The 27,872-nt window shown below is 39.9% G+C and overlaps 1 protein-coding gene and 8 non-coding genes across 9 annotated transcripts; 2 read left to right on the top strand and 7 right to left on the bottom strand.

Moving 5' to 3' along the window:
- Window positions 1-2,092: 2,092 nt before the first annotated feature.
- LOC131703201 (zona pellucida sperm-binding protein 2-like) lies at window positions 2,093-3,201 on the bottom strand. Its single transcript, XM_059006170.1, has 5 exons — window positions 3,080-3,201; window positions 2,850-2,991; window positions 2,513-2,606; window positions 2,316-2,420; window positions 2,093-2,228 (listed from the first exon to the last, which is right to left on the bottom strand). Exons 2-5 carry the CDS (start codon window positions 2,889-2,891, stop codon window positions 2,119-2,121), a joined length of 351 nt encoding a protein of 116 aa, XP_058862153.1. The 5' UTR covers window positions 2,892-2,991; window positions 3,080-3,201; the 3' UTR covers window positions 2,093-2,118.
- Window positions 3,202-14,944: 11,743 nt separating this feature from the next.
- trnan-guu (transfer RNA asparagine (anticodon GUU)) lies at window positions 14,945-15,018 on the top strand. Its single transcript has one exon. It is a non-coding gene; the product is annotated as a tRNA-Asn (tRNA).
- A 135-nt stretch (window positions 15,019-15,153) lies between these two features.
- Window positions 15,154-15,226, bottom strand: trnaf-gaa (transfer RNA phenylalanine (anticodon GAA)). The gene has a single exon. It is a non-coding gene; the product is annotated as a tRNA-Phe (tRNA).
- Window positions 15,227-16,490: 1,264 nt separating this feature from the next.
- On the bottom strand, window positions 16,491-16,562 carry trnaw-cca (transfer RNA tryptophan (anticodon CCA)). The gene has a single exon. It is a non-coding gene; the product is annotated as a tRNA-Trp (tRNA).
- Window positions 16,563-17,022: 460 nt separating this feature from the next.
- On the bottom strand, window positions 17,023-17,094 carry trnae-uuc (transfer RNA glutamic acid (anticodon UUC)). The gene has a single exon. It is a non-coding gene; the product is annotated as a tRNA-Glu (tRNA).
- Window positions 17,095-19,162: 2,068 nt separating this feature from the next.
- On the top strand, window positions 19,163-19,236 carry trnan-guu (transfer RNA asparagine (anticodon GUU)). Its single transcript has one exon. It is a non-coding gene; the product is annotated as a tRNA-Asn (tRNA).
- Window positions 19,237-19,371: 135 nt separating this feature from the next.
- trnaf-gaa (transfer RNA phenylalanine (anticodon GAA)) lies at window positions 19,372-19,444 on the bottom strand. The gene has a single exon. It is a non-coding gene; the product is annotated as a tRNA-Phe (tRNA).
- A 1,258-nt stretch (window positions 19,445-20,702) lies between these two features.
- trnaw-cca (transfer RNA tryptophan (anticodon CCA)) lies at window positions 20,703-20,774 on the bottom strand. Its single transcript has one exon. It is a non-coding gene; the product is annotated as a tRNA-Trp (tRNA).
- Window positions 20,775-21,217: 443 nt separating this feature from the next.
- Window positions 21,218-21,289, bottom strand: trnae-uuc (transfer RNA glutamic acid (anticodon UUC)). Its single transcript has one exon. It is a non-coding gene; the product is annotated as a tRNA-Glu (tRNA).
- Window positions 21,290-27,872: the final 6,583 nt, after the last annotated feature.

Raw genomic sequence — 27,872 nt, 5'->3', positions numbered from 1 at the left:
CCATTTAAATCTAAATTATATTTAAAACTGTTTGAGGGGCAGACTAGCATAGCTGATTTCTAAAATCCATTAATATGTACACCACATTAGCACTCCGAGAAACATAGAAATTGATAATTTGTAAAGAATTAGCTGTGGGATCATAATCAGTATTATGGATGCATGGATTTTTGATTGAAATACACCCACATGTATTTTTGTTTCATGTCGTAATTTATTTATTAATTTCATTTTAACCCCTTGCTGGTGCCACGGCTTGTCTCTGTATCAATTCACTGATATTTGAGGTTTTGTTTAGTACACACTAGCAGGTGATCTGATAATCTTATTGATGTTATTTTGTGAAAACAATAACACGTTAATACTGTGCTACAAAAAATGACTCGCCGTGTTGTAACTTGTGCGGGTGATGTCATGGGTTGTCATGGCAGCGCCGATCATCACGGGAGGGGTTATCAGTGGTTGTCGGAGAAACGCTGGAGTTCCGCTGGCTTCCGAGGTATCCAACCCGAATATCTAAATCAATACAGTGACAACAAAGGAATGTGACATATAAACCTAATGACTACATTAATGAAGCAGTAATACACGACAGGGTGTGTGTGTTATCATGAGGTAATATCACCACGCCTTGGGTGCGTTGGGAGGCACTAGACGAAGTCGAGTTCTTCAACCGCCCAGGAAGTGGTGATATATCTCATGAGAACACACAGACCCTGGAGTGTATTATTGCTATTATTAAATGGGTCTATGAGTGTGTTGTTGGTAAATAAAGAAGACTTAAAACCTTATTTTAATAATTTTTCTTTGTGTCACCATCCTCTGAGAGAAGTAGTTCTACAGTAACTAAAAATGGTGAGATTAACAATTAAACATTTGATTTTAAACCGTTTTTAGAATATTTTCTTTTTCGGGGCTTCGCTAATAGTTTCTTGTTTAGTCTTTGTAGATATTGAACTGGATCATTGTTTAACGTGTATGTCTGGGTTTTGTCCAGTAGATGGCGCTGCTGCTGCTGTTGTGATGTTTTGTTTAGCAGAATGCAGTTCACGTACCGTGTTACAAACGGGACGGCGCTGCACTGAGCGGTACAAACTGTGCAATTAAAATCTCCGGTAGTACTACAGACGGGCCGCCGATAATCATCTCTGATTAACCCAACATGAATATAAATATAAACTCAGTCTGTTTCAAAGAACACTCAGAGTGACGGTGCCGGAGAGTCTGCGAGCAGGTTTAATATGAATGCGCCTGCTCGAGTCTTGCATCAAACTCAGCATCCTCTGTATAATATAAACACATTACACAAGGGGTTGCCAGCTGGTGTAGTGAATTTAGTTCCAATAACTCAGCACTCTCTCATATATACTGTATTTTAATCGAACAGCTCAAAGAATGGAACTTCTGGTTCAGACTGGTGCGCGGATCTAAAGATTCCCCGCATCGGGTGTACCGGTTTGTTATGGAACGTGTTCCGTAAAATGAGTTTAACCAGTAACAGGCTATATAAACCACAATCAAAACAAACATGAAGAGAACATGTTGCCAAGTAGTGGTTTGTTTAACTAGTTCCTCAGTAAAATAAGACTCATTTGTACACAGTATTGAAAACTGAAAAGCTAAACTAATACCTTACTTGGAGCTCTCACCAGGGACCACTTCCAGTAAAAGACGTATAAACCGCAGTGAACAAAACAAAAACTTGAAATTCATAACAGAAAAAGACAACAAACCCAAATAAATCTACACACTTTCTGTGATGCTAGAACATGATAAATTATATTGATAATTTCACCCTAAAAACTTTGCATACTGAAGGTAGCAGATCAAAAGCAAGAAGGAATATAAAAATAGGGTTACAGCTCCATGGAGGAGGAAACTCTGCCCCTGGGTTCACAATGAATTAATGAAGGGTCCTTGAATAACACACCATATTGAGAATGGCCTGATCAGGAAACAAGCAAAGCATTCAATGCAGTAAGGAGGAGAGAATCCCATTAACATGGCCATTCTGACACACATGAATATATTATCTGTGTAGAATTAGTCAAGCACCCACCAAAAGAGAAAAAAATAAATACAAACCAAAACAGTCTTTACAAGCAAGATTTTTATTTATCAAAACACACTTTTGGGCATTTCCCAAAAATATACAACTCCAGCTACAAAGACAACCACTGAACACACACCCATTGCAGCTCCCAGAAGGAACCACACATTGAATTGGCCTGCAAGAAGAAAGAAATAGTTAGTGGAATATAAAGAGATAGTTACATATTTTACTTGAACTGCAATTGTCACATCATGCATATTACCGCTTCTAGGCATAAAGTGAAGGGATCCATCTCTCTTCAGCTCAATTGGGCCAGAAGACACAAATGCCATTACTGCACCACCATCCATCCCTTCAGCACTGCGACCTACAGGAGGAATTAGGAGGAGCCCATCAAAACAAAGGAACAAAAATGCATGCAAAATGTCCCCCCCTCCCCCCAACAGACAGAGCTCTTACCAAGCCTCTGTTTCCCTGGAATGCACCGTCTGCTACAGAGGCTGTCTGATGGCCGGTTTGAATCACATATCACAACACTGCAGTGGAAGTCAATCTGAAAGACAGCACACCTTGTCAAGCAAAACAAGCATCAATAGATCAGGCAGTACCATCATCCAATGAGGAGTACTGAATTGAAAAATGTATTGCATCATAGTAAGTGTTTCTTGCAAAAGTGCAGTTATATGTTTTCATTCCAACTCACTAAAGATTTGAGCACAGAGACTATTTGCTGCTTGCAAAGCAATCCAAACCGTGCATGGTGGTACAAGACCCCCATCCCAACACTCCACTTTACCTGTCCTTTCAGTGCATCCCGGCCGCTTGTGAAGGAAAACATTTTCACTTCAAACCTCTTCAGATGGGAAGGGAACAGCACTCTTGCATTGCTGGAGACTGGGTGAAAGATGGTCAAGTACTCATCTGCAGAGTTCTCACAGCTAGGAAGAGAAAGTAGGTCAGGAGCACATCAGCCACAACTCCAATCCCTAGGTTTTGTAGCAGCAATATCATATTCCAGCATCTTACCTGTCCACAACAACATCCCACTTGGGAGAGCTATTCCTGTCAGCAGAATAAGTTGCCCAGCAGTTCTCCAAAAACAATTCAGCCTGTGGATCCCTGCTGTACAGGAGTTCTACCTCAAAATACAAAGGTCTTCACAAGTACTTCACAACAGGGTAATCCCGAGCGCCATAGAAGTTGTTGTAGGTTGAATCTGCAGAGATGCAAGGGAGAATTTTATAGGTGGAAACACGCTACTAGAGCATCTATATTATCTCAATTGCCAAGTCCTACCCAATGCAAGCCGCATGATGACCGCAAGGTCCCCCACGCCAGGCTGGACTACAGGTGCAGGATTTTTCTGGTACAAGAACTGTACTACCTTGGTGTCATTGACCAGATAGTGACAACTCTCAACCTGGAAAGAGGAGATGGGGTTAGCAGAGTTTCAGCCTCAACCACAAGGATACTCAATTTGATTGCAATCCTAGCTAATATGGTACTCTGGATCATCCCCAGCTTTGGTACTAATGTAGTACCAATTTCACAATTTAAAAATTTAAAAAAAATCATTGGTAATGAATATTGCAATTTCATAATTGAACACTTATGGGACCTCATGATTGTTACAGTTAGTATGATACCTCAAGCCTGTCTACAGAAACTGCTATACTAATATGGTATTGTTTTAGTAACCTCTAGGAAGGCAACAGCAGTTATTTTGGATTTGTTGCAAATACACAGCTGGTGACTCTTGAGCTGTAATTGGTATTAACTCATGTATTAGTTTAGTCCCGGCCTCACCACGGGATCATCCCCAGTAAGTACGCTCCTTCCAGTTCACTGCAATTGACCCAAAAGGTCTCTAGGCAGCACATGCAATGCCATAACCAATAGTCATGTCATGTGTCACACCTTTGTCAACTGGACAAGCAGTTCAATACAAAGGTGGCATCCTTCAGATGTCCACAATTCATGCAAGTAATTCAGCGGATAGAAACACAGGTCACCATGGCTCCCCAGATTGATCCAGGGGTGTTGTGGCCAACTTGTCAATATGTTTAACCTCCTCAAAATATGGTTTTAAATGTGGTCAATACTAACCCTTCTAGTTGTGCCACAGGAGTTGACATTGAAGTAGAAAACCGCATTGATAGCATCAGACTGAAGAGGCCGGCAACTTGGAACCCTTAGAGTTAGTTGACTTGGAGACAAGCTGGGGACAGATTCCACTTTCACAGCAAGAGCTGCCATAGTTCCATTGGTGAAGCAATCTGAAACACAGCATTTGGATCCAGGTTAAGGAAACAGATTATAGCTTCAATACCACTTCATGCAAACTTTGGCCATTCTAAAGAAGGCTTTGTTTGCAAGAGAGTTACCAATCACCTTTGTAGGGAAACTGCAGGACAGGGAGAAGTCAGCCACCACAACCATGGTCCCAATATCCTTCAAGGTCAAGTCAAGTCTGCTTCTGATGCCTGAAGAACTGATCACCTACAGAGACAATACATCAGGTCAGTAATGTGTTGAACCCAAACAGCTAAACACATTTTAAAGTTCCATCACTTACTTCATATGTGGCATCAACTGAATTGTATGGGACAGTCATCCAGAAATTGGTAGAGTTGGCATTATACTTGTACAGGGCAAGCAGACTTCCACCAAGCTCTCTTGAGCCCACAAAAGGAATACAGTTGCGACCCATGTTGCCATATGTTACCATGGTATAGAATGCAGCACCATCACAGTAGCCAGTTACTGTAGGTTGAACTGCAAGAGGAAGAGCAGTTGTCAGGGCAATGGACTGGATTGGTTAGAAAAAGGTAGTTGTAGAACAAATAGTCAGGCACTTACTGATGTCTTTGAGAATGGCTTCAACTACAGCAGGATGAGTAAAGGGTGTATTCTCTGGCACTATATTCAGCAAGTAGGTCAGGGGCAGAATGTAGGTTCTGGTGTCTGGAGGAGTTACCTGAAAGAAGAGCAAAGGTTTGTAGGATTAAACCCAAAGTCAGACAGCAAGCAACACGTCCACAGGAAGCAAGTGTTTTCAAAGGGCAATTGGATGGTTGAACAGGTGGGATTTTACCTTTTGCTTCACATTGGGGTCCTCAAATGGCACCTGGAGAGTGTAGATCTTGGATCCATTGGGAAAGACATGCTCCTGGACATTATAACCTTTTAGGTTGGCTTCTGGCACAGTTAACATCTCTGGTCCAACTATAATTTTGACCAGCTCCACATCAGGCAGGAATGTCCCCAGGGTCACATTGAACACTCTGGCTTTAGGAACAGTGTCTGAAATTAAAGCATGCAGTTAAAATGAAGGATATGAAGTGGAGCACTGCAACAAATCCCTTTGATTTACTGCATGTGGACAAGTTCTACATACTGTTTGTGACAACTGGTGGCCGAGGCATGAAAGGAGTGGTTATTGGATGAAGTACTGTGTACTTGGTCTTCTCAGGCCCATCTTGCCAGGTATGCTCCAGCATTGGTTCAATAGAGTAAGAGACCACATAGGTGTTGTCCAATACATGGTTCTGAAAGCACAGAAGAATCTTAGGAGGAAAGCTTTAAAATGAAGGATTTAGAAGAAGATGTTGAACTTCTACATACCTTGTAATATCCACCATCAGCTCCCACAGGAATTTGTACCGTGATTAGCTGGGGACCGACATCCAGTTTATAATCTCTATTATGAATCGTTGCAGGGTCAAGCTTGTGGCCATCAACTCCCATTTGAACATGAAGGGTAGTAATTTGTGGTGTCGGAACAAGAGGAGGTAGAACACGGGGAACATTCCATGTAATCATCTGTTCTGTGAAGGCTGTTCCATCTGACAGAAAGGAACACCATAGACTTGGTATAGAAAATTCATACATAAACCTAGAACAGTTCTTGAGCACCGTTGCCCTCCATAAGCTTACTCACCAGTAGGACATGTAACTGCAGTGTCCACCATCATGACCATCCATCTTTGCTTATAAAAGGTGGTTGATCTTAGCACAGCCATTGGTACAGTTTGGATCTGTTGGAGGGGAGGGGGAACTTTTACTAAAATAAAAGCAAGACTAAATCTACCTTCATAGTCTGGATATACTGTACTAGACAACAATGAAGCCTAGACTACTTACCACCTGAGGCTGGCTTTCTGTGGAGTTGTATGCAGCTCTAACCAGAATTCGAGATGGTGTAGTGTTTATGCCATAGCCATTTGTCATGGCCTGAGCAACAGTCATGGTTGTCTTTCTATTTGCTGGGAGATGGAACACAATTTTCCAGATGCTGTTGTCAGCAGCAGTTGCCTAGCAGAAGAAAATCTCATTAGATTAGGAAGTTTGAACACAAAGCATCCCCAGTCTAAAGGAATGGTCATAGCAGATGTCATGTTTAATAAACAGGAACTAAAACTGAAAGTTGAAAGTTTAATGACACATCACTGAAACTGTTCTAGGTTCAGCGGATATCTAAGGGAACAGAGTAAATCCTCAAATACAACTTCGTACGAAAGCCTATGTGAAAGCATGTTGTCTTGATCCGATACAGGCAGAGTTTACAGCCATTCATTTGTACTGGACCTTAATACATCAGTGTACCAAACTTTAGGACACCTAAATTGCTCCTATGCAGCAGTCCTCAAAAAGGTAAATCAGGACACATTTATCATGAAGGATTTATAGCCCTGCACATATGAAGCCACTACCTCAGTGGTTGAAATACAAGGCTTACACCAACAAGGGTTAATTTCTCCACAATCAATTTCTATCAAAGCAATCACAGAATACATGCATGCAAAGCCAATGCCTTAAATATCACACAATTCCAATATGGCCACCCTCTTGGGAGACAGGTTAAAGTTAAGGGGGCCGTTAGATTTTGCTTCCTCTAGATGAGACAGTAGAGTAGACCTCAATAGGTAAGACCAAGGGGACATGAATGAAGCAAATGCAAAGTCACATGATTCTACCTCAGGGTATGCAAGGGACCAATCAGGATCATCTTGAACAAAGTTTGGCTCAATAAGTGGCACCCCTCTTCTCACACAAACCTAAAGAGAATTCACATTAGTCATGAGTGAAGCACTTCTGTAGTGACAATTAAAATACGCACACAACCCAAAAAGTTATACTGAAACAGCATTATCACATCCTGACATCCCTTACCTCCATGTAGTTTCTTTCACACACAATCTCCCTCTCTGCCCATGGAGAATAGCGGCATGTCATGCTCTGAACATAGGAGGAAGCTGAAGTCATAGCACTGTTTGAGAAGAGACTGATTTGTACAGTCAGCTTGTAGGTCTCATCATTCTGGAAACAAAGGCTAAAGTTAGTCCCAGCATGTCACCATTAGAAACAAGTTCACAAGAAATAAAATGATGACTCACTGTGTTCTGAGCAATGCAGCTCAGCACAGAAGCAAGGAACTTGCCATTTCCCAAGAAGTCAACGGTTAAGCTATATCCACACTGTGCGGCCAGTCTTGGAGAGAGGGACACAAGCGCCCCCTTACTGTCTATGGAAAGAAATTTGGTTAGCCTTTTAAAAAACTGTACACGTGATCAAGCAAGGTAGAGATATAAGTCAGTGTGTTTGTTTGTATGTGTGTGTGTCAGTGTGTATCAGTGTGTGTGTCTGTGTGTGCGTGCGTGTGTCAGTGTGTGTGTGTGTCATTGTGTGTGTGTGTGTGTGTGAGTGTGTGTGTGTGTGACAGTGTGTGTGTCTGTGTGTGTGTATTATTATTATTATTTATTTCTTAGCAGATGCCCTTATCAAGGGTGACCTTACAGTCGTAAACAAAAATACATTTCAAGAATCACAGTACAAGTATTAATACAATTAAGAGCAAGATAAATACAATGACTTTAGTTCTAGCAAGTACAAGTATACGACAAAATACGATTCAATAACGGAGCAGATAACAGTGTCAGTGATAGTTACATCAGAATATAATTAAATACAAAATACTACAAATTAAATAACACTTGTGACAGCTTACACTACTCAAAAGTACAGGATTAATTGCAGTAAAATAGGGGGTAGATAAGAGCAAGTAAACATTATGGACAGCAGTGGTGCTCTTGCTCCCTCTTGTGGCCAGTATGAATGATGGCAGTGTGTGCAGCTTGGCAGGGCACTGATGCCTGTTTCCAGGCTATACAAACACAGAGAGGGATTCAATCAAACACTAAGTTCACAATTTAATAGAAGGGTGGATTAGTTCTTTTTGTATATGTGTTCTAAGCGCTGCACTTCTGTTTCAATAAGTGTCACAGACCACAGATATCTGAGCTGTGAACACAGGTGGGACTTGATAGGGTTGGGTGACTCACAGTACAGTTAGATTATCCTTCCTGTAGTTTTAAGTTTAGCCTCTCAATGCTTTCCTGCTCTTTAGGAGGGACATTAGAAATCTGCCTGTTCAGAATGAACTGGCCCATAAGTGTTGAGTCATCACTGTGAGCCGCTCCTTCCTCCAGACACAGACCACACTGTAGTGTTTAGATGACTGGGTGTGAGGAGCCTTGTGTTAACAATGGGAGAACTGGGCTGACTGGGTTGGTAACTGCTGCCTATTTCAAATGTCTTATTACTGTACTGTTATTACATTATGGACAGCAGTGGTGCTCTGGCTCCCTCTTGTGGTCAGTATTAATATCTGCAGTGTGTTTCTTGAGATCAAATGAATGGAAGCTATAGTGCTGCTGACAGTAGTAATCTCCTGCATCTTCAGCCTGGACTCCACTGATGGTCAGCATGAAGTTTGTTCTTGACCTGCTGTCAGTGAATGGAGCTGGACCTCCAGAGACTCGGCTATTCAGTGAAGAGAAGAGGAGTTTAGGAGCTCCTCCGGGTTTCTGCAGATACCAGGCTAGACTGCTGGTAAAACCAGAGCTACTGGATCTGCAGTTCAGAGTGACACTCCCTCCTATAGAGACAGACTCCGCTGTGGGACTCTGAGTCAGGACAATCTGACCGCTGGATTGTGAAAACAAAAACACAGAACATCAACCCACCGAGTCAACAGCCTCGTCCATTAACTGCATTCCACTGTGTGCTGAGGAAGTGCTGATATTAATAATAATTCATAATAATGAGGATTTCATACCATGAGCAAAGAGTGCCAGTGTGCAGAGGAGGAGCCCCAGTGAAGCCATGTTCTCTGTGTGTCTCAGTGACTGTGAAAGGGCTGAACTGTCAGCTTTAAAAACCCTGAGCAATGGAGCAGTGCAGTTATTCTAGCTGTTGTGTAGAGCAGTGAGGCAGGCACAGGTATGCAAAGCACCTTCCTTTATACAAATCCTGTCCCAGGCAGTTAAGTGAGATCTGAGCCGTGAGCACCAGTGGGGCTTCATAGGGTTGGGCCACTTTTACTGTTTTCTTCTATTTTTACCCCAGTCAAAGCTCTCAGTATATCACTGCTGTCTAATCTGTGTGTCTGTCTAAACTGACAATAATGTTTGTGTTTGTGTCATTATTTCAATCCTATTGAGAATTAAAGGGTATGTAGTGTCCTACCCCTAACCCTAGTGTTATACCTTCCCATGTGTTGCTGCTGCTGTACAAGTAATGGACCTGTCATTTTTCTTTTCATTGTTCTCATTTTGCCAGCTTCTTACTCTTCTAAATGGAACATCTACTTCACTGTCTTTCACGGCCCCTGAATCACTGCTGCTCTTCATGAAGCCCCAGAGTGTGCAGTATGGGACAGGGGGTCAGTGTGAGGGGCAGTGCTGCACTGGGGGTGCTGGGGAGGGGCTGGGGGCACTTTTAGATTGTTTTGAAATCTGTTCATAAATATTGTGCTGCTCATAAAGGAAGGGTTGTGGCTGTGAAAGGCGCTATAAAATGAGCCGTGGTCACTGTGTGAAGCCACAGAATCCAGGTTTAAAAGAGCACCCCTCTGTGAGGCTGGAGCAGTGCAGTGTCAGTGTGCAGAGCTGCTGTGTTTGCAGTGAGCTGTGTGATGTGTGGAGTCAGTGGAGCCCTTTAGAGAGCTGGAATACTGGACTGACACTGAGAGAAGAGGGGCTCCACTGTGCATGACTGCTCTTCACTGCTGCTCTGTTCTTGTACAATAACTCTCCTCATGGCATTCTCCATTCTCCCTCACTACTGCATCCCAGCTCCTGATTGAGGGCTGACTGGATTCAATTCATTCCTCTCCTGTGTCTTTAATCACACACAGCGGCTCCCTTCAGTCCCTGCTTAATGTTGAGGAGCCATAGCAGATCCTGTACAGCTGCAATTACACTTTCTTTAGCTTTGAAAAAGGGACCTGCAGCTTTTTATATCAGAGCATTCATTCATTAATTTCTTAACAGCTTCCATATCCTTAATTAAATGTGTAGGCATCATGATTCATGAACATCTTCATATGAGAATCAGATAGAAAAAATGTGAGTTACATAGTTTCAATTCTTTGAATAATTGAATGATGTTTTGGAATTCCTAAATACATTTAGAATAGATGGTATCATCACTACATTATTAGATGACCCTGCAGTCACAACAAAATCAGTTTGTTTAAATAGACTAATATTGAATCCATACCTACATTTAACTGTGTGTTGTTATTGTGGTCAGTGTGTTTGTGTGCAGTTGAGCTCCTCCACAGGCCGTGTCCCGTTTCATTGCCTTCACCCTCAGCACCTGCAGTAGGTCCCAGCTGCAGCAGTGCAGTCGCTGTGCAGTCCTGCTGAGAGAGGTTTTTGTACGGGTGTGTAGCACTGTGGGAACACACCACCACTGTGGTAACTCTGACAGTAGTAATCTCCTGCATCTTCAGCCTGGACTCCACTGATGGTCAGAGTGAAGTCAGTCCCAGATCCACGGCCACTGAAACGAGTTGGGATCCCAGACTGAAGGTTACTTGCCCTATAGATCAGGAGTTTGGGAGCTTCTCCGGGTTTCTGTTGGTACCAGGCTAGTTCGTTGTTACTGTACACTGCGCTGCTGACTTTACAGCTCAGAGCGACTGTGTCTCCTGGGAGAACAGATTTCACTGCTGGAGTCTGAGTCACAGTATACTGTCCACTGGATTCTGAAAATAATAAATAATAATATAGAAAATTAGAATAAATTACTGAATTAAATAATGAAAACGCATTACATTTCAGCACGTTTTCATTTCATCTTTTTAATTTCCCTGTTTTACTTTGTATTAAGAATTGTCCCAGAAACAGATATTTCTTTAAACATGTTTTTCTAAATGATTCTTACCCTGAGTGCAGATGACAAGTGCCCAGATGAAGATGCTGATAAAAGTCATTGTTGTTGTGGATTCTGTTGCCATGAAGGGCAGCTCTCAATCATGAAGTGTTAAACTCACAGGGCTATAAACACTCCCAGAGCACTGAAGCATGTGCTGCCAATGCAAAGTGTCTTTTCTATGCAAATTGTCTTCCCTGGCACAGCAGCCACTTGTAGCCAAGCAGTGGTGTAAACACAGGCTTGGTGCTGTGTGTTCTGACAGAGCAAGATTAGCAGTTTAGCATGAACATTCCCAGGACAGCAGGACTAGACAAAGAACAGCTTTAATAGGAGCATATGATGAGAGCCAATCAGCCAAGCCCTTATTCCACTCAACACAGCTGGAATGGAGTCAAGTGTGGAGTGTGTGTTTAAAGCAGTACTTTCACTGTGTGTTGACAGAGCAAGATTAGTAACTGCCCTGGCATTAACACTTCCAGGACAGTGGGACTATACAATAGAGCCCAGCTATTAAGAGTAGCATTGGAGCCTGATTAGCACAGTCCTTAATGCACTCATTAAAGTGTAATGCAGCAGTATTGCTTATTAAACAGCAGTACCAGCATGATTGAAGTGCAGTGAAGTTCTCACTGGCTTCAGTAACACTAGAAGACACTCAGGGCCTCATTCACTAAAAGCTGGTAAATGACCAGAATGATATAAATGTTCTTAAGCTTTAACCTTAGGGTGATCTCTAAAATAAGATTGGATGGATTGGCAGTTAGCTCATTTGTGAATGGTCCCTGCTCTGCTCACAGCATCACCAGTGCGCTGCCCTATTTACTGAATGTTGTGACAGTACAGACCGCCTGCTTTACAAACACAGTATTTGAACACGCGCCGAGGACCCAAACATTTTAGCACCCTTCAGTGAACAATGTCTTGAATATCAGATCCCTCCCTCGCGGTATTTCTGGTGTAATGTGCATACATTTCCCATCCATTAACATCATGAATTATATTGAAATGACCCGCATGCGGTACTTTTCCTTCGCATTGTTCACCACTGGTTAGGCTGCTCTTCACTGCTTGGTGAATACAGCAGGTGTACACAGTAGCACATGGTACAGAGCCTCACTGCGTGTTAACACAGTACCGCTGTGTGATAAATGAGGTCCTTACACTTTGATGCTGGTAGCTCCTCACTGTTGTGGGCAAGTTAGGAACTGCAGTCTGTGATGTTTATGGCATTTTCAGCTGCGTTCAAAAACTAAAGGCATAATATGCCACCTAATATATCCTTCAAGCCCCTCAAGTGAAATACACAGCAATGGAAAAGTTATTTTATTTGTATTTAATGTGTTTATTTGATATTATAAGATGCAGCAATGTTTATATCAGTATGTCAGTAAAGCTTTTAATAACTGCTGGCGATGAAATCAAAGAGGGAGTAATTCACTGCTACTACATTAGGGACAACATGGTCCCTCTTGTGGACAATGTCGATAATTACTGCATGTTTTGTTTGTTTGAGTTGCGTTTTAATATAACTTATTAAGGAATTGATTGGAATAATAAGTCCTATTTGTTTCTGACTCCCCTTGAATCCCCTAGACTGCTGTGTGGTGTTTAACACTTGTGTAATTCTTCAGTAAAGTCACTGTCTCAGCTGATACACAGCACTGTCTCCAGCCCCTCCTCCCTCTGGCTCTTTAATGAGTTCAGAGTGAGGGGGAGATCATTGACGTGCCCAGCCTGGGCTCTGGGAGAAGCTCGTAGCTTCAGCCCTTTTTCTGTTGGTCTGCTGGAGGTTCAGCACCGGACAGCTCCCTCTGACTCACTCCCTGGGAGAGGCTCAGGGAGGAGAGGAAGGATGAAAGAGAAGATTGAAGCCCTTCAGCATGTGTATCTAACACTAACCGACACATAAATAAGATCAACAACGGATTAAGAGAGGATATTTAAAAGAAAAACAGCCAGCTGCATCATGTGTAAACAAAGGAAATCTATGGATAATAATTAGGGAATCCAATCCCGGATTCCCGGATCTTTTTCTGATACAGAAATCCCTGGATTGGAAACATAAAATCTGGGAATTCGGGAGTCAGGATATTTTGGAAATGTTTTTTTTTTCTTTTTTCAAAAACGAGCGTGCCTTTGACCTCGACGTGATTTGAACACGTAGCCTTTTGAGTTCAACGCGCTGCCGTTGCGCCACGAAGTCCTCGCGTGTGTTTGTGAGCCTCTAATAAGCTAATTTGTAAAAGTTAGTAAAGAATTGCGCTAATATAACGAAGCTAAATTTGAACTCCTAGCTGGAGCAACAAGAGAAGACGAGAGGGCGGGGCAGAGAAGGAGGGGGAGACGCTGCTAGGCAACCGGCTCGTGAACATTCCACTCAGCTGAGCAGAGACCGTTAGGATTTAAAAATGCGAACGTTCCGAGCGGCGTTAGGCGCTTCGTTAAATTAACACACCGTTGCTGGCATTTGAATATAACCATATTTTAAATACTCAAATAGGACTGTATTAAAAAATATATGTTTTGAAAGTAATATGTTATTTGGAATATTAAAACAATCAAATTAAATAACACACGTTCGGACACAAAATATTTTTCTTCCTCATAACGTATTAGAAAATGTAAACAGCAGTTGGAGAATGCCGAAGTCGATCATCCTAGCATGTTAAACGAGGGCATTTCTCCTGTAAGATGCGTCTAGTAATAGATTGTTTATACTGTTCTCAATGGTTCGCATCCCAGCCTGAGACCACGATCCAGTGGTCGACGGAGATGTTTTTCAAAGTAATATGTTATTTGGAATATTAAAACCATCAAGTTAAATAACTTGTTTGGACACAAAATATTTTTCAGTGACGTTAACAAGTAATCTGTTTACAACAAAAATGCAATTTGTGTTAGGAACACTATTTTAGTCGGATTTAAAATGGAAATTAAAATGATATTGAGTGCTGACAAGAGTTTGGTATCAGCTGTTGATTTTCTTAAAACAATCTTTAATAGTAAAATAAAGAAATTTATTCTTTTTAAAAATAAGTAAAATTGAACTGTTAGAAGTGGGATTTGAACCCACGCCTCTATTCAATAAGTAATTTTGTTGCAATACTGTATACAATGTGAACAGAATCAGACATTGCTCCGTTGTCTCGAAGAAACATCTTCAATTTGTATTTAAAAAGGACGCCCAACGTGGGGCTCGAACCCACGACCCTGAGATTAAGAGTCTCATCCTCTACCGACTGAGCTAGCCGGGCTGACTGGTGCTCATTTCTTTCACTGTAACCAACTGAGCTATTAATTTGCCATCTTATTTGAGAAAATAGTGAATGACAGAACCAAAGATTCCAAATATAATCCACTGAACTGTAGCTTTATTATCATAATGAAAACAGATTACACATGACCACAGTTCTGTATCAAAATTAAGTCGTAAGTATATGGTTTCCATTGTAGCTATTTACACACACTGCTCTGTTGTCTCCCAGGGTGTTATCTAACAAAAAAGACACATGCTGTGCTGCCATAATTGATTACATAGACTTTCCTGCCCCGTCTTGCTTTCATCTTAGATGTGATCTCAGGTTCAGCTGAGTTCTGCTCCCTCGATCACGTTCTGCAACATCTCGCCTTGCTAATCACTGCCGTATGCTTTGGCGGCTTAATAGGTTGGTCTCTGTGGCGCAATCGGTTAGCGCGTTTGGCTGTTAACCGAAAGGTTGGTGGTTCAAGCCCACCCAGGGACGATGCTTTTTGCATTTCTTAATCACATTAGAAAATGGCACTCTGATACGCTGTTATTTCATCCAATTACGCTGAAGAATAAATGTGCTCTCTTTTTTTAGTTCAAAATAATACAAAACAAATATCGTCTTGTTGTTTGCCGAAACCCGGGATCGAACCAGGGACCTTTAGATCTTCAGTCTAACGCTCTCCCAACTGAGCTATTTCGGCTTGACAAGACTGATGTTTCGAGATAGCATTCTTTTTGGCAATCCAGTAAACCTGTAATGAGAAACGTTCAACAGCTCGGCAACACCATAATAGAATCCGATGCCTTTACAAATGTGTTTCGAAACTGTTAAGTTTTCTCCCAAATGCTGTTCTCAACAAATGTTTTTTTTTTTTTTTTTTTGTATTCCTTCCCGAGTAAGTCCAAAAGGCAAACACTGGAACTGGCTGCCTGAAAGTGCAGCGCTTGAACTGCCTCAACAAACACTTAGCTCTAAAACGTGTACATTGAAAGTCTATTAACATCTTTAACACAATCATCTGTATTCCAATCCACAGGGTGATCAATAAAGTGACTGCTGGCTTTGTTTAAATATTAACAAGATGTTTTCAGGATTCACGCGTATTCTGAGCAAGCACGATAGAATATGGTAGTGAAAGGACAAGCAAATAACAGGTTTATTGGCTCTGGTCTTGTATCATCACCCTGACTACTGTCCGTAAGAAAGTGGCATTAATAAAAACGTCATTATGCAAAGTTCCCAATGCGCAAATACGCAGCATATTTAAACTTCTTCACAATCTTAAACCTTCCCAAATGAATTTAAAATACTTACTGACAGGTACGGCCCTTTCCCAATGTAACACTCTGCTTTGTTTGAACACCAACGATGGGTGGGATATTATGTAGTAAACCACAATACTATTGTTCCCACTGCTCACGAGATGAGGCGTTGCCGTGGTAACCATGGTCTGTGAGGCGCCGGTGTGAAAGAGTTGCAGTGCAGCGGTGACGTCGGAACAGTCTTTCTGATGAAAACGCAGAGCAAGCTGAGAATGACGCTGCGCTTTGAACGGCGCTGTAGCTGCGCTGGAGACTGGATGGAGCAGAAAAGACTAACGATGGAGCTCCTGCAGAAAAATACAAAAGCTGAATGATGAAAAGAATAGAAACAAACACAGACGAAGGGCGGAAGCAGTGCTGGCTATATAAATAGAAAAGAAGGAGAGATTGACATGCAAGCTACCTAACGGGATTGCCCATACCGCTCTGGTCACGCCCTTTTTACCTGACCAAACACAGCAGCGCAAGATAATGGCAGAGAGACTGGAACTTGATTGAAACTGAACTGCCCCCCAGGAAGTAATTTGTTTGTCGCTATATAATCAATATGTTGTGTGGGCTAAATTGTATAAATAAATGTCCGGATTTCAAATTCAAACACGCTAAAAATGATATAGAGTGGAATAGATATAAAGACGGTTTTGACCTCGACGTGATTTGAACACGCAACCTTCTGATCTGGAGTCAGACGCGCTACCGTTGCGCCACGAAGTCCTGGTGTACTGTTTGCTTGTGATGCAATGTTAGAGTGCACAGCGTGACATGAACGCATGCGATAATGTGTTAATTTACCAACAGAAACATAAATAAAAGTGTATGTATTTATTTGTGAATAAACTATCTTGCTTATACGATGGGACCAGAGACCTTACATCGGCAATCTAATGATAGGCCAACCCCTGAGAGACTTTGTCTTGACCAGGGACTAATATAATCTAAAAACAAACTGCGATGGGAATGTGAATAGAGTCAAATACATTTGTACCATTCTGTAAATTATATATATATATATATATATATATATATATATATATATATATATATATATATATACCTCAAGTAACTGTAGTTTTTTTTAAATACTTTTTTATTTTATAACTGTAGCTTTATTGTCATAATGAAAACACATTACACATGACCACAGTTCTGTAACAAAATGACAAAAACAAAGACGTTCCCATACCGGGAGTCGAACCCGGGCCGCCTGGGGGAAAACCAGGAATCCTAACCGCTAGACCATATGGGAAGGTGATTATCAATCTCATTTACATGCAACAGTAGCTACACTTTAAAACCATGTGTAAGTTTGGAACATTCATAAACACTTATCTGTAACACTTTTTAAACGCGTCAAGGCGTTTACTTTATAAACATGTTTAGAATATAAACGCGTTAAGGTGTTTAAGTAATAAACACGTGAACATGTTTATTCGCTCTAACACTTTTTAAACACCTGAACACGTTTACAAATCTACAGGTGTTTAAGATCTAAACACGTAAAATGCTTTCTTATTTTTACAATACAAAAAGACACAAATTAAACAACTTACTTTTATTCATTGCATATTTCAAAGTTAAGCCAAAAACTTTTTTAAAGAAAAAATCTATTGCAATAGTAACAAGTATTTGAATTGTAATAAATATTTACAATTTGAAGAATAAAATCTGTTACACCTATATACATATTGTAGCGTGCATGGTGGAAGGCAGCAGTAGGGCTGGTAGGTGTCTCGAACATCTAAACAAGTCAGCCCTTAATAAAGACCGTCCGTGTTCATTTCGGCGTTTATGACATTGTCTATACACAACAGCTCTTATGTAATCCTATTGGTATCGAATCGATCGCAATTAATGTGTTCCATGTTTCCAGTCAGTTTGATAGTTTTAATACTGTATTACATTCTGAATATGAATAGAGCTGAATTATTAATTGTAGATAATACTTAGAATACCAGATACATATTTAGCATTAAAAAGCAATAGATGTGATTTATTTAATAGTCGTTCATTATTGTGTGTATCAGCCGCCACACAAAGCCGAGCGCAGTGCGGTATACTGTAATGATGCTCCAGTCAGTCTGCCCGGACTGCACCTGAACCATCTTAAAAACACGAAGCCCCTAATAAGCTAATTTGTAAAAGTTAGTAAAGAGTTGCGCTAATATAACGAAGCTAAATTTGAACTCCTAGCTGGAGCAACGAGAGAGGGCGAGAGGGCGGGGCAGAGAAGGAGGGGGAGACGCTGCTAGGCAACCGGCTCGTGAACATTCCACTCAGCTGAGCAGAGACCGTTAGGATTTAAAAATGCGAACGTTCCGAGCGGCGTTAGGCGCTTCGTTAAATTAACACACCGTTGCTGGCATTTGAATGTAACCATATTTTAAATACTGAAATAGGACTGTATTAAAAAAAATATATTATGTTTTTCAAAGTAATATGTTATTTGGAATATTAAAACAATCAAGTTAAATAACATGTTTGGACACAAAATATTTTTCAGTGAAGTTAACAAGTAGTCTGTTTACAACAAAAATGCAATTTGCGTTAGGAACACTATTTTAGTCGGATTTAAAATGGAAATTAAAATGGTATTGAGTGCTGACAAGAGTTTGGTATCAGCTGTTGATTTTCTTAAAACAACCTTTAATAGTAAAATAAAGAAATGTATTCTTTTTAAAAATAAGTAAAATTGAACTGTTAGAAGTGGGATTTGAACCCACGCCTCTATTCAATAAGTAATTTTGTTGCAATACTGTATACAATGTGAACAGAATAAGACATTGCTGCGTTGTCTCGAAGAAACATCTTCAATTTGTATTTAAAAAGGACGCCCAACGTGGGGCACGAACCCACGACCCTGAGATTAAGAGTCTCATCCTCTACCGACTGAGCTAGCCGGGCTGACTGGTGCTCGTTTCTTTCACTGTAACCAACTGAGCTATTAATTTGCCATCTTATTTGAGAAAATAGTGAATGACAGAACCAAAGATTCAAATATAATCCACTGAACTGTAGCTTTATTATCATAATGAAAACAGATTACACATGACCACAGTTCTGTATCAAAATTAAGTCGTAAGTATATGGTTTCCATTGTAGCTATTTACACACACTGCTCTGTTGTCTCCCAGGGTGTTATCTAACAAAAAAGACACATGCTGTGCTGCCATAATTATTACATAGACTTTCCTGCCCCGTCTTGCTTTCATCTTAGATGTGATCTCAGGTTCTGCTGAGTTCTGCTCCCTCGATCACGTTCTGCAGCATCTCGCCTTGCTAATCACTCCCATATGCTTTGGCGGCTTAACAGGTTGGTCTCTGTGGCGCAATCGGTTAGCGCGTTCGGCTGTTAACCGAAAGGTTGGTGGTTCAAGCCCACCCAGGGACGAAGCTTTTTGCATTTCTTAATCACATTAGATAATGGCACTCTGATACGCTGTTATTTCATTCAATTACGCTGAAGAATAAATGTGCTCTATTTTTTTAGTTCAAAATAATACAAAACAAATATCGCCTTGCTGTTTGCCGAAACCCGGGATCGAACCAGGGACCTTTAGATCTTCAGTCTAACGCTCTCCCAACTGAGCTATTTCGGCTTGACAAGAGAAATGTTTCGAGATAGCATTCTTTTTGGCAATCCAGTAAACCTGTAATGAGACGTTCAACAGCTCGGCAACACCATAATAGAATCCGATGCCTTTACAAATGTGTTTCGAAACTGTTGTTTTCTCCCAAATGCGGTTCTCAACAAATGTTTTTTTTTTTTTTTTGTATTCCTTCCAGAGTAAGTCCAAAAGACAAACACTGGAACTGGCTGCCTGAAAGTGCAGCGCTTGAACTGCCTCAACAAACGCTGAGCTCTAAAACGTGTACATTGAAAGTCTATTAGCATCTTTAACACAATCATCTCTATTCCAATCCACAGGGTGATCAATAAAGTGACTGCTGGCTTTGTTTAAATATTAACAAGATGTTTTCATGATTCACGCGTATTCTGAACAAGCACGATAGAATATGGTAGTGAAAGGACAAGCAAATAGCAGGTTTATTGGCTCTGGTCTTGTATCATCACCCTGACTACTGTCCGTAAGAAAGTGGCATTAATAAAAACGTCATTATGCAAAGTTCCCAATGCGCAAATACGCAGCATATTTAAACTTCTTCACAATCTTAAACCTTCCCACATGAATTTAAAATACTTACTGACAGGTACGGCCCTTTCCCAATGTAACACTCTGCTTTGTTTGAACACCAACGATGGGTGGGATATTATGTAGTAAACCACAATACTATTGTTCCCACTGTTCACGAGATGAGGCGTTGCCGTGGTAACCATGGTCTGTGAGGCGCCGGTGTGAAAGAGTTGCAGTGCAGCGGTGACGTCGGAACAGTCTTTCTGATGAAAACGCAGAGCAAGCTGAGAATGACGCTGCGCTTTGAACGGCGCTGTAGCTGCGCTGGAGACTGGATGGAGCAGAAAAGACTAACGATGGAGCTCCTGCAGAAAAATACAAAAGCTGAATGATGAAAAGAATAGAAACAAACACAGACGAAGGGCGGAAGCAGTGCTGGGTATATAAATAGAAAAGAAGGAGAGATTGACATGCAAGCTACCTAACGGGATTGCCCATACCGCTCTGGTCACGCCCTTTTTACCTGACCAAACACAGCAGCGCAAGATAATGGCAGAGAGACTGGAACTTGATTGAAACTGAACTGCCCCCCAGGAAGTAATTTGTTTGTCGCTATATAATCAATATGTTGTGTGGGCTAAATTGTATAAATAAATGTCCGGATTTCAAATTCAAACACGCTAAATAATGATATAGAGTGGAATAGATATAAAGACGGTTTTGACCTCGACGTGATTTGAACACGCAACCTTCTGATCTGGAGTCAGACGCGCTACCGTTGCGCCACGAAGTCCTGGTGTACTGTTTGCTTGTGATAATGTGTTAATTTACCAACAGAAACATAAATAAAAGTGTATATTTATTTGTGAATAAACTATCTTGCTTATACGATGGGACCAGAGACCTTACATCGGCAATCTAATGATAGGCCAACCCCTGAGAGACTTTGTCTTGACCAGGGACTAATATAATCTAAAAACAAACTGTGATGGGAATGTGAATAGAGTCAAATACATTTGTACCATTCTGTAAATTATATATATATATATATATATATATATATATATATATATATATATATATATATATATATATATATATATATACACACACACACACCTCAAGTAACTGTAGGTTTTTTTAAATACTTTATTTTATAACTGTAGCTTTATTATCATAATGAAAACACATTACACATGACCACAGTTCTGTAACAAAATGACAAAAACAAAGACGTTCCCATACCGGGAATCGATCCCGGGCCGCCTGGGTGAAAACCAGGAATCCTTACCGCTAGACCATATGAGAAGGTGATTATCAAACTCATTTACATGCAACAGTAGCTACACTCTAAAACCACGTGTAAGTTTGGAACATTCATAAACACTTATCTGTAACACTTTTTAAACGCGTCAAGGTGTTTACTTTATAAACATGTTTAGAATATAAACGCGTTAAGGTGTTTAAGTAATAAACACGTGAACATGTTTATTCGCTCTAACACTTTTTAAACACCTGAACACGTTTACAAATCTACAGGTGTTTAAGATCTAAACACGTAAATGCTTTCTTATTTTTACAATACAAAAAGACACAAATTAAACAACTTACTTTTATTTATTGCATATTTCAAAGTTAAGCCAAAAACTTTTTTAAACAAAAAATCTATTGCAATAGTAACAAGTATTTGAATTGTAATAAATATTTACAATTTGAAGAATAAAATCTGTTACACATATATACATATTGTAGCGTGCATGGTGGAAGGCAGCAATAGGGCTGGTAGGTGACGTAATCACACACAGAGACATGAGCCCGATATACGCTCCTTGCAAAGGAGCCGGCTCTTTTGTACAGCGGTATCGGAGCTATGCTTTAGTGCAAGAGGTCCCGGGTTCGCGCCTGCCCTCTGGCTGTGTGTGGATTGCCTCGCCCTGTGTGATGCGCCTGCCTGCGGGAACCGAGATCGCTACAATATATATGATTGTATTTAAAACATCTAAAACATCAAATAGAATACTGTATATGTCCACTCCCTCAAATAAATTATTTAAATAGACAATAAAAACATACTACCTTATCATGAAATTCAGTTTTAACAAATAATTATTTAATTTGTTTACAGATATTTACAATTATGTAAGAATGTTATTGTTGTAATTCACTAATTTAATCGTTGAACCCTTTTGCAAAAAATCTGTATTCATGGGATTTGCATCCAGTAAATGGGTCTCCCAATATATATTGCTGCAGGAATCCAAGCACCTGCGAATAAACTTTGGGGTACTGCAGGTGGAAGGCATAGTACATTCCCAGGAGAACAAGCACAGCATCTAATACAGTTTTTGCTTGGCAAAATATCGCAACAGTATCTCCTACTATTACAGCTTCCTGATAGGTGTTCTTTGCAACACAAAGAACAAGATGCGGTGGTTCTTCTTGTGTGGTTTTCAGGTACTTGTCAAGTTCACTTGTAGATATATCCTGAAAAATATAACATAATGAAATGATGACAAAATAATATAAATATATAAAATATAACATTTTTATTGTACTTTGCTAGATACATTTAATTTAATTTTAAATTTACTGTGTCAATAGTTAGCATTATATAAGTCAATATAATTATGCTTGAATGACAGTAAGAGGACATCTTGTTTGAAGCCGAGTCAATGGGTGCCCCCCCACTCCCAAACATTTTGATTAATGTTATTTAGTATAATTACCTCATATACAGTGATGACCGAAACTGACTTTTTCCCCTTTCCTTTATCAAATTTAGTTTTTTCTTCAGTGAGCTGAATTACAGGTAGCATTCTGAGATCTCCCTGAAAAGAAAAATGGGGCAGGGGTAATGACCTTTGTATAAGTAATTGCTTTGTACAGTGGCGGGTGTGAAGGGGGAGAGGGAGGAGGTTTGTTGTTCTTTTTGTTTGTTACCTTCGTGCGTTTCCAGCTGGCAAAGCCACAAGTCATTCACAAGAATACAATGTGTTTTGTGATCGTTTATTTCCTCACCTCTTTCTTGGATCCAATCAGTAACTCAGAGACCGTCCTAACCTGTTCAGCCCTTTTGCACAATGTTTCAAATCATGTACTTCCAAGGACCATTGCATATACGCTCCTTGCAAAGGAGCCGGCTCTTTTGTACAGCGGTATCGGAGCTATGCTTTAGTGCAAGAGGTCCCGGGTTCGCGCCTGCCCTCTGGCTGTGTGTGGATTGCCTCGCCCTGTGTGATGCGCCTGCCTGCGGGAACCGAGATCGCTACAATATATATGATTGTATTTAAAACATCTAAAACATCAAATAGAATACTGTATATGTCCACTCCCTCAAATAAATTATTTAAATAGACAATAAAAACATACTACCTTATCATGAAATTCAGTTTTAACAAATAATTATTTAATTTGTTTACAGATATTTACAATTATGTAAGAATGTTATTGTTGTAATTCACTAATTTAATCGTTGAACCCTTTTGCAAAAAATCTGTATTCATGGGATTTGCATCCAGTAAATGGGTCTCCCAATATATATTGCTGCAGGAATCCAAGCACCTGCGAATAAACTTTGGGGTACTGCAGGTGGAAGGCATAGTACATTCCCAGGAGAACAAGCACAGCATCTAATACAGTTTTTGCTTGGCAAAATATCGCAACAGTATCTCCTACTATTACAGCTTCCTGATAGGTGTTCTTTGCAACACAAAGAACAAGATGCGGTGGTTCTTCTTGTGTGGTTTTCAGGTACTTGTCAAGTTCACTTGTAGATATATCCTGAAAAATATAACATAATGAAATGATGACAAAATAATATAAATATATAAAATATAACATTTTTATTGTACTTTGCTAGATACATTTAATTTAATTTTAAATTTACTGTGTCAATAGTTAGCATTATATAAGTCAATATAATTATGCTTGAATGACAGTAAGAGGACATCTTGTTTGAAGCCGAGTCAATGGGTGCCCCCCCACTCCCAAACATTTTGATTAATGTTATTTAGTATAATTACCTCATATACAGTGATGACCGAAACTGACTTTTTCCCCTTTCCTTTATCAAATTTAGTTTTTTCTTCAGTGAGCTGAATTACAGGTAGCATTCTGAGATCTCCCTGAAAAGAAAAATGGGGCAGGGGTAATGACCTTTGTATAAGTAATTGCTTTGTACAGTGGCGGGTGTGAAGGGGGAGAGGGAGGAGGTTTGTTGTTCTTTTTGTTTGTTACCTTCGTGCGTTTCCAGCTGGCAAAGCCACAAGTCATTCACAAGAATACAATGTGTTTTGTGATCGTTTATTTCCTCACCTCTTTCTTGGATCCAATCAGTAACTCAGAGACCGTCCTAACCTGTTCAGCCCTTTTGCACAATGTTTCAAATCATGTACTTCCAAGGACCATTGCAAATTCACCCATTACCTAATAGAAAAACACATGCACAAGTATGAAGTTGAAAATAAATAAATAAATAAAAAATACCTCCAAAGCAGGAATGTTGAACTAGAATTTATAAACCCAGGACCTATGCTGTCAGATAACAGTTTTAGAAAACGGTTGACATTACATTAAAAATAAATAAAAATAAAAATGAATAAAAAATAAAGTAAAATAAATGTCACAAAATGAGTTTCTGTATATCATCATCATAATAACTGTACTTGAATTGGATTAAAGCAAATCGCAACCTTTAAACCAACATTCACAACCACAATTTGAATTTTATTTTACTGATCAGTAATATTGACTGTTTGATGAAACTGTAGAAGGAAAATAATAATGCAGTTAACTGTATGCAGGTGAATTGTAGTATGCCCTCTATAACTTTACAATAACATGAGTAAATAAACAAATACTTACAAATTTTCCCCATTCAAAACAAGGGTAAATTTCAACAATTGGTTTAATTCTTCCAGCTGGAAGAGTGGTCAGCCACAATCGACGATTGCCAAAGGTTTCTTTAAGAAGAATGTCTATGTGATTGTCATCAGGCTTATTTTTGTCAAATTCTTTTCTTAATTCTTCGACATGGCGGTTGTATTCTTCATCGGGCCGTTCTTCAGGCCTCTGTATGGTAGGTACCTGAGCTTTCTTTGCCATAATTGGTGCTGAATTGGAGTCAATGGGCAGGCTTTTCCTTTTTAAAGACCACCTCATGTGCCTCATCTTCTGACTGAGGCACTTAGAAAATAAGGACTACAAAACAACAAGAGGTGAAAACAATAATTGTGAATAAATACATCAAGTTTCAGAAAGAAATGGCAAGCTTCAATTCCCAATGTATTGTTTTGCATACTTGAATTCCATCTTACCCACGGTTCATTCCCTTCATGCTTAATGCATGGGTATTTGCTGTACAGCTCTTTTCCAATGGCCTGTCACTTAGGCTGGGATAATTAGCCAGGTAATAATTAGATGCTTCATCAACCATTTCATGCCATATCCCTCTTGAATTGCCAGCCAGAAGACTTCTATGCACCAGGTCAGAAAATGGAGGCAGAGGGGTTCTATCATCCACTGTTGAACATCCTGTAGAGTATAATAACAAATAATAATACAAAACAAAAAGAAATAAGTCTGAGGCTGATATTCATTGATAAAGAGTGCAATCTTAATAATGTGCAACAAAATTAAACTGATGAGCAACAAGAAAAAAATAAACATAAACAGGTACTTACTCCGATTTGCAAAAGATTCCATGTACGCTGCGGAGTCAAGGGATATGATTTCATTTATTTTTTCGGAATCAGACTTCTGCTCAATTGATGTTATGCTCACTTGTTCTTCTGTGGGTATCTGTGGGATCCAGCTCTCTCCTTCCATCAGTATTATTAAAGTTTCTGATTGCATCTCCAATAAGATTTCGTCATCCTCAATCTCAGTTCCGTCAGTTTCCAGGACCAGTATATGCCCCTTTTTTGGAAGGCCAAGTTTTTGTGAACCTGAAAAGGTTATCAATAATTGATCATTTAGATTTATACATAACAAAATAAGAAATGGCAAGAACAACAGACAGCCATTCAACCTATTTGACTTTGTCATTCTATTTTGAATCTTTTCAGCTGTTGTTAGATCCGTGCTACATTTTGTGCCACCAGCCAATTCAACTACAGAATAATGAATCATCCCAACACTGCCTTAAAATTTCTATAAGAGACTGTAAAATATAAGTGGAATGTAGTTAATTACACCACCCGTCCACCCATTGCAACCATACAGAAAGATTATAAAAGATTATTTGGAATTATAGAAAGTTATATCAGTAACATTTTATCTACTCACCTTTTTCAAGAACTTCTTTGAAGGATGTTCCGCTGACCATTTTTTTTGTTTAGGCTGCCGATCCCACACTTTGAAGACACCCACGGTGGGCTTTGAGGTATAAAAAGAGTGAGGAACTAAGAGACTGGGAGCATGGAACTAGGAGATACCGGAATAGGAAAGACAGAGAAGCCGAGGGAAGTAAACGAAAATAAAGAGGACGAGATTAGACAGCGAGTGGCTGGGGGTTTTTTGTGCACGGACAGTGTCAGTTTTGTTTTGTTATTTTGTTTCGTGGACTCACTCTGGGAGGACTGCGGAACTTGGTGATTGAAGACATTTGAAAAGAGGTACTGATAAGAACCTTTGCGTTCGTGGTTTATGTCAGGATATCAAGATCTCTCCTGAGGCCTTCAGCTGAAGCGCAGCACCCTATGGAGAGGGCTGCCCAAACAGGCATCTGGACAGGAGCCCTAAGAGGAGGTCTGGACCAGAGAGAGGATGACGTATGGTTAAGTGAACAAATACACATTAAAATGCATCTAACGCTCAAAAATAAAACAATAATTCAAATAAACAAACTGTGCAAAAAAAGGAAAACCAATCCAATTAAAATTCAAAAATCATAAGTGAAAATACTGAATAAAATAATAATCAACACATTCGTCACCCGTGACATTACCACCACTGCGATCTTGAAAATGTTTGTATGCCACAGAATTTAAGATCTGAAACGGAATTTTTGGCATCTACAAAATGTCTAGCTAGTGGTGGATGAATATATTTTCTCCTAATTGAACTTTTATGCTCGCTCATTAATGTGCAATTGTAACTGTCTAGTAGTTTTGCTATCATATTGCAAATGGCTAGGAGAAGAAATCACATAAATGTCATGAGCTGAAGCACAATCACTTCTAAGATACTGTACTCTTTTTTTTCGTTGTATGGCTTGTGCATTTTCTTAGTTTTAAATGTATTATCACAGGCGGTACACTTACGATTTGGAAAAAATCCAGTAGATTTGTCCAGTACACCTAGATCTCTCGAACATCTAAACGAGTCAGCCCTTAATAAAGACCGTCCGTGTTCATTTCGGCGTTTATGACATTGTCTATACACAACAGCTCTTATGTAATCCTATTGGTATCGAATCGATCGCAATTAATGTGTTCCATGTTTCCAGTCAGTTTGATAGTTTTAATACTGTATTACATTCTGAATATGAATAGAGCTGAATTATTAATTGTAGATAATACTTAGAATACCAGATACATATTTAGCATTAAAAAGCAATACAAGTGATTTATTTAACAGTCGTTCATTATTTTGTGTATCAGCCGCCACACAAAGCTGAGCGCAGTGCGGTATACTGTAATGATGTTCCAGTCAGTCTGCCCGGACTGCACCTGAACCATCTTAAAAACACGAAGCCCCTAATAAGCTAATTTGTAAAAGTTAGTAAAGAATTGCTCTAATATAACGAAGCTAAATTTGAACTCCTAGCTGGAGCAACGAGAGAGGGCGAGAGGGCGGGGCAGAGAAGGAGGGGGAGACGCTGCTAGGCAACCGGCTCGTGAACATTCCGCTCAGCTGAGGAGAGACCGTTAGGATTTAAAAATGCGAACGT

This window comes from Acipenser ruthenus, chromosome 32 (assembly GCF_902713425.1).
Source record: "Acipenser ruthenus chromosome 32, fAciRut3.2 maternal haplotype, whole genome shotgun sequence".
Lineage (NCBI taxonomy): Eukaryota > Metazoa > Chordata > Actinopteri > Acipenseriformes > Acipenseridae > Acipenser > Acipenser ruthenus.
This window is presented reverse-complemented; position numbering and strand designations above follow the sequence as displayed.

Excerpts from the sequence above, each read along its gene's own strand:
- LOC131703201 (XM_059006170.1), bottom strand. The coding sequence starts at position 2,891 with ATGTTTTCCTTCACAAGCGGCCGGGATGCACTGAAAGGACAG. Across the intron at positions 2,607-2,849 it reads GGGATGCACTGAAAGGACAG|ATTGACTTCCACTGCAGTGT; the intron begins GTAAAGTGGAGT and ends GCTGTCTTTCAG. Across the intron at positions 2,229-2,315 it reads TCACTTTATGCCTAGAAGCG|GCCAATTCAATGTGTGGTTC; the intron begins GTAATATGCATG and ends TTCTTCTTGCAG.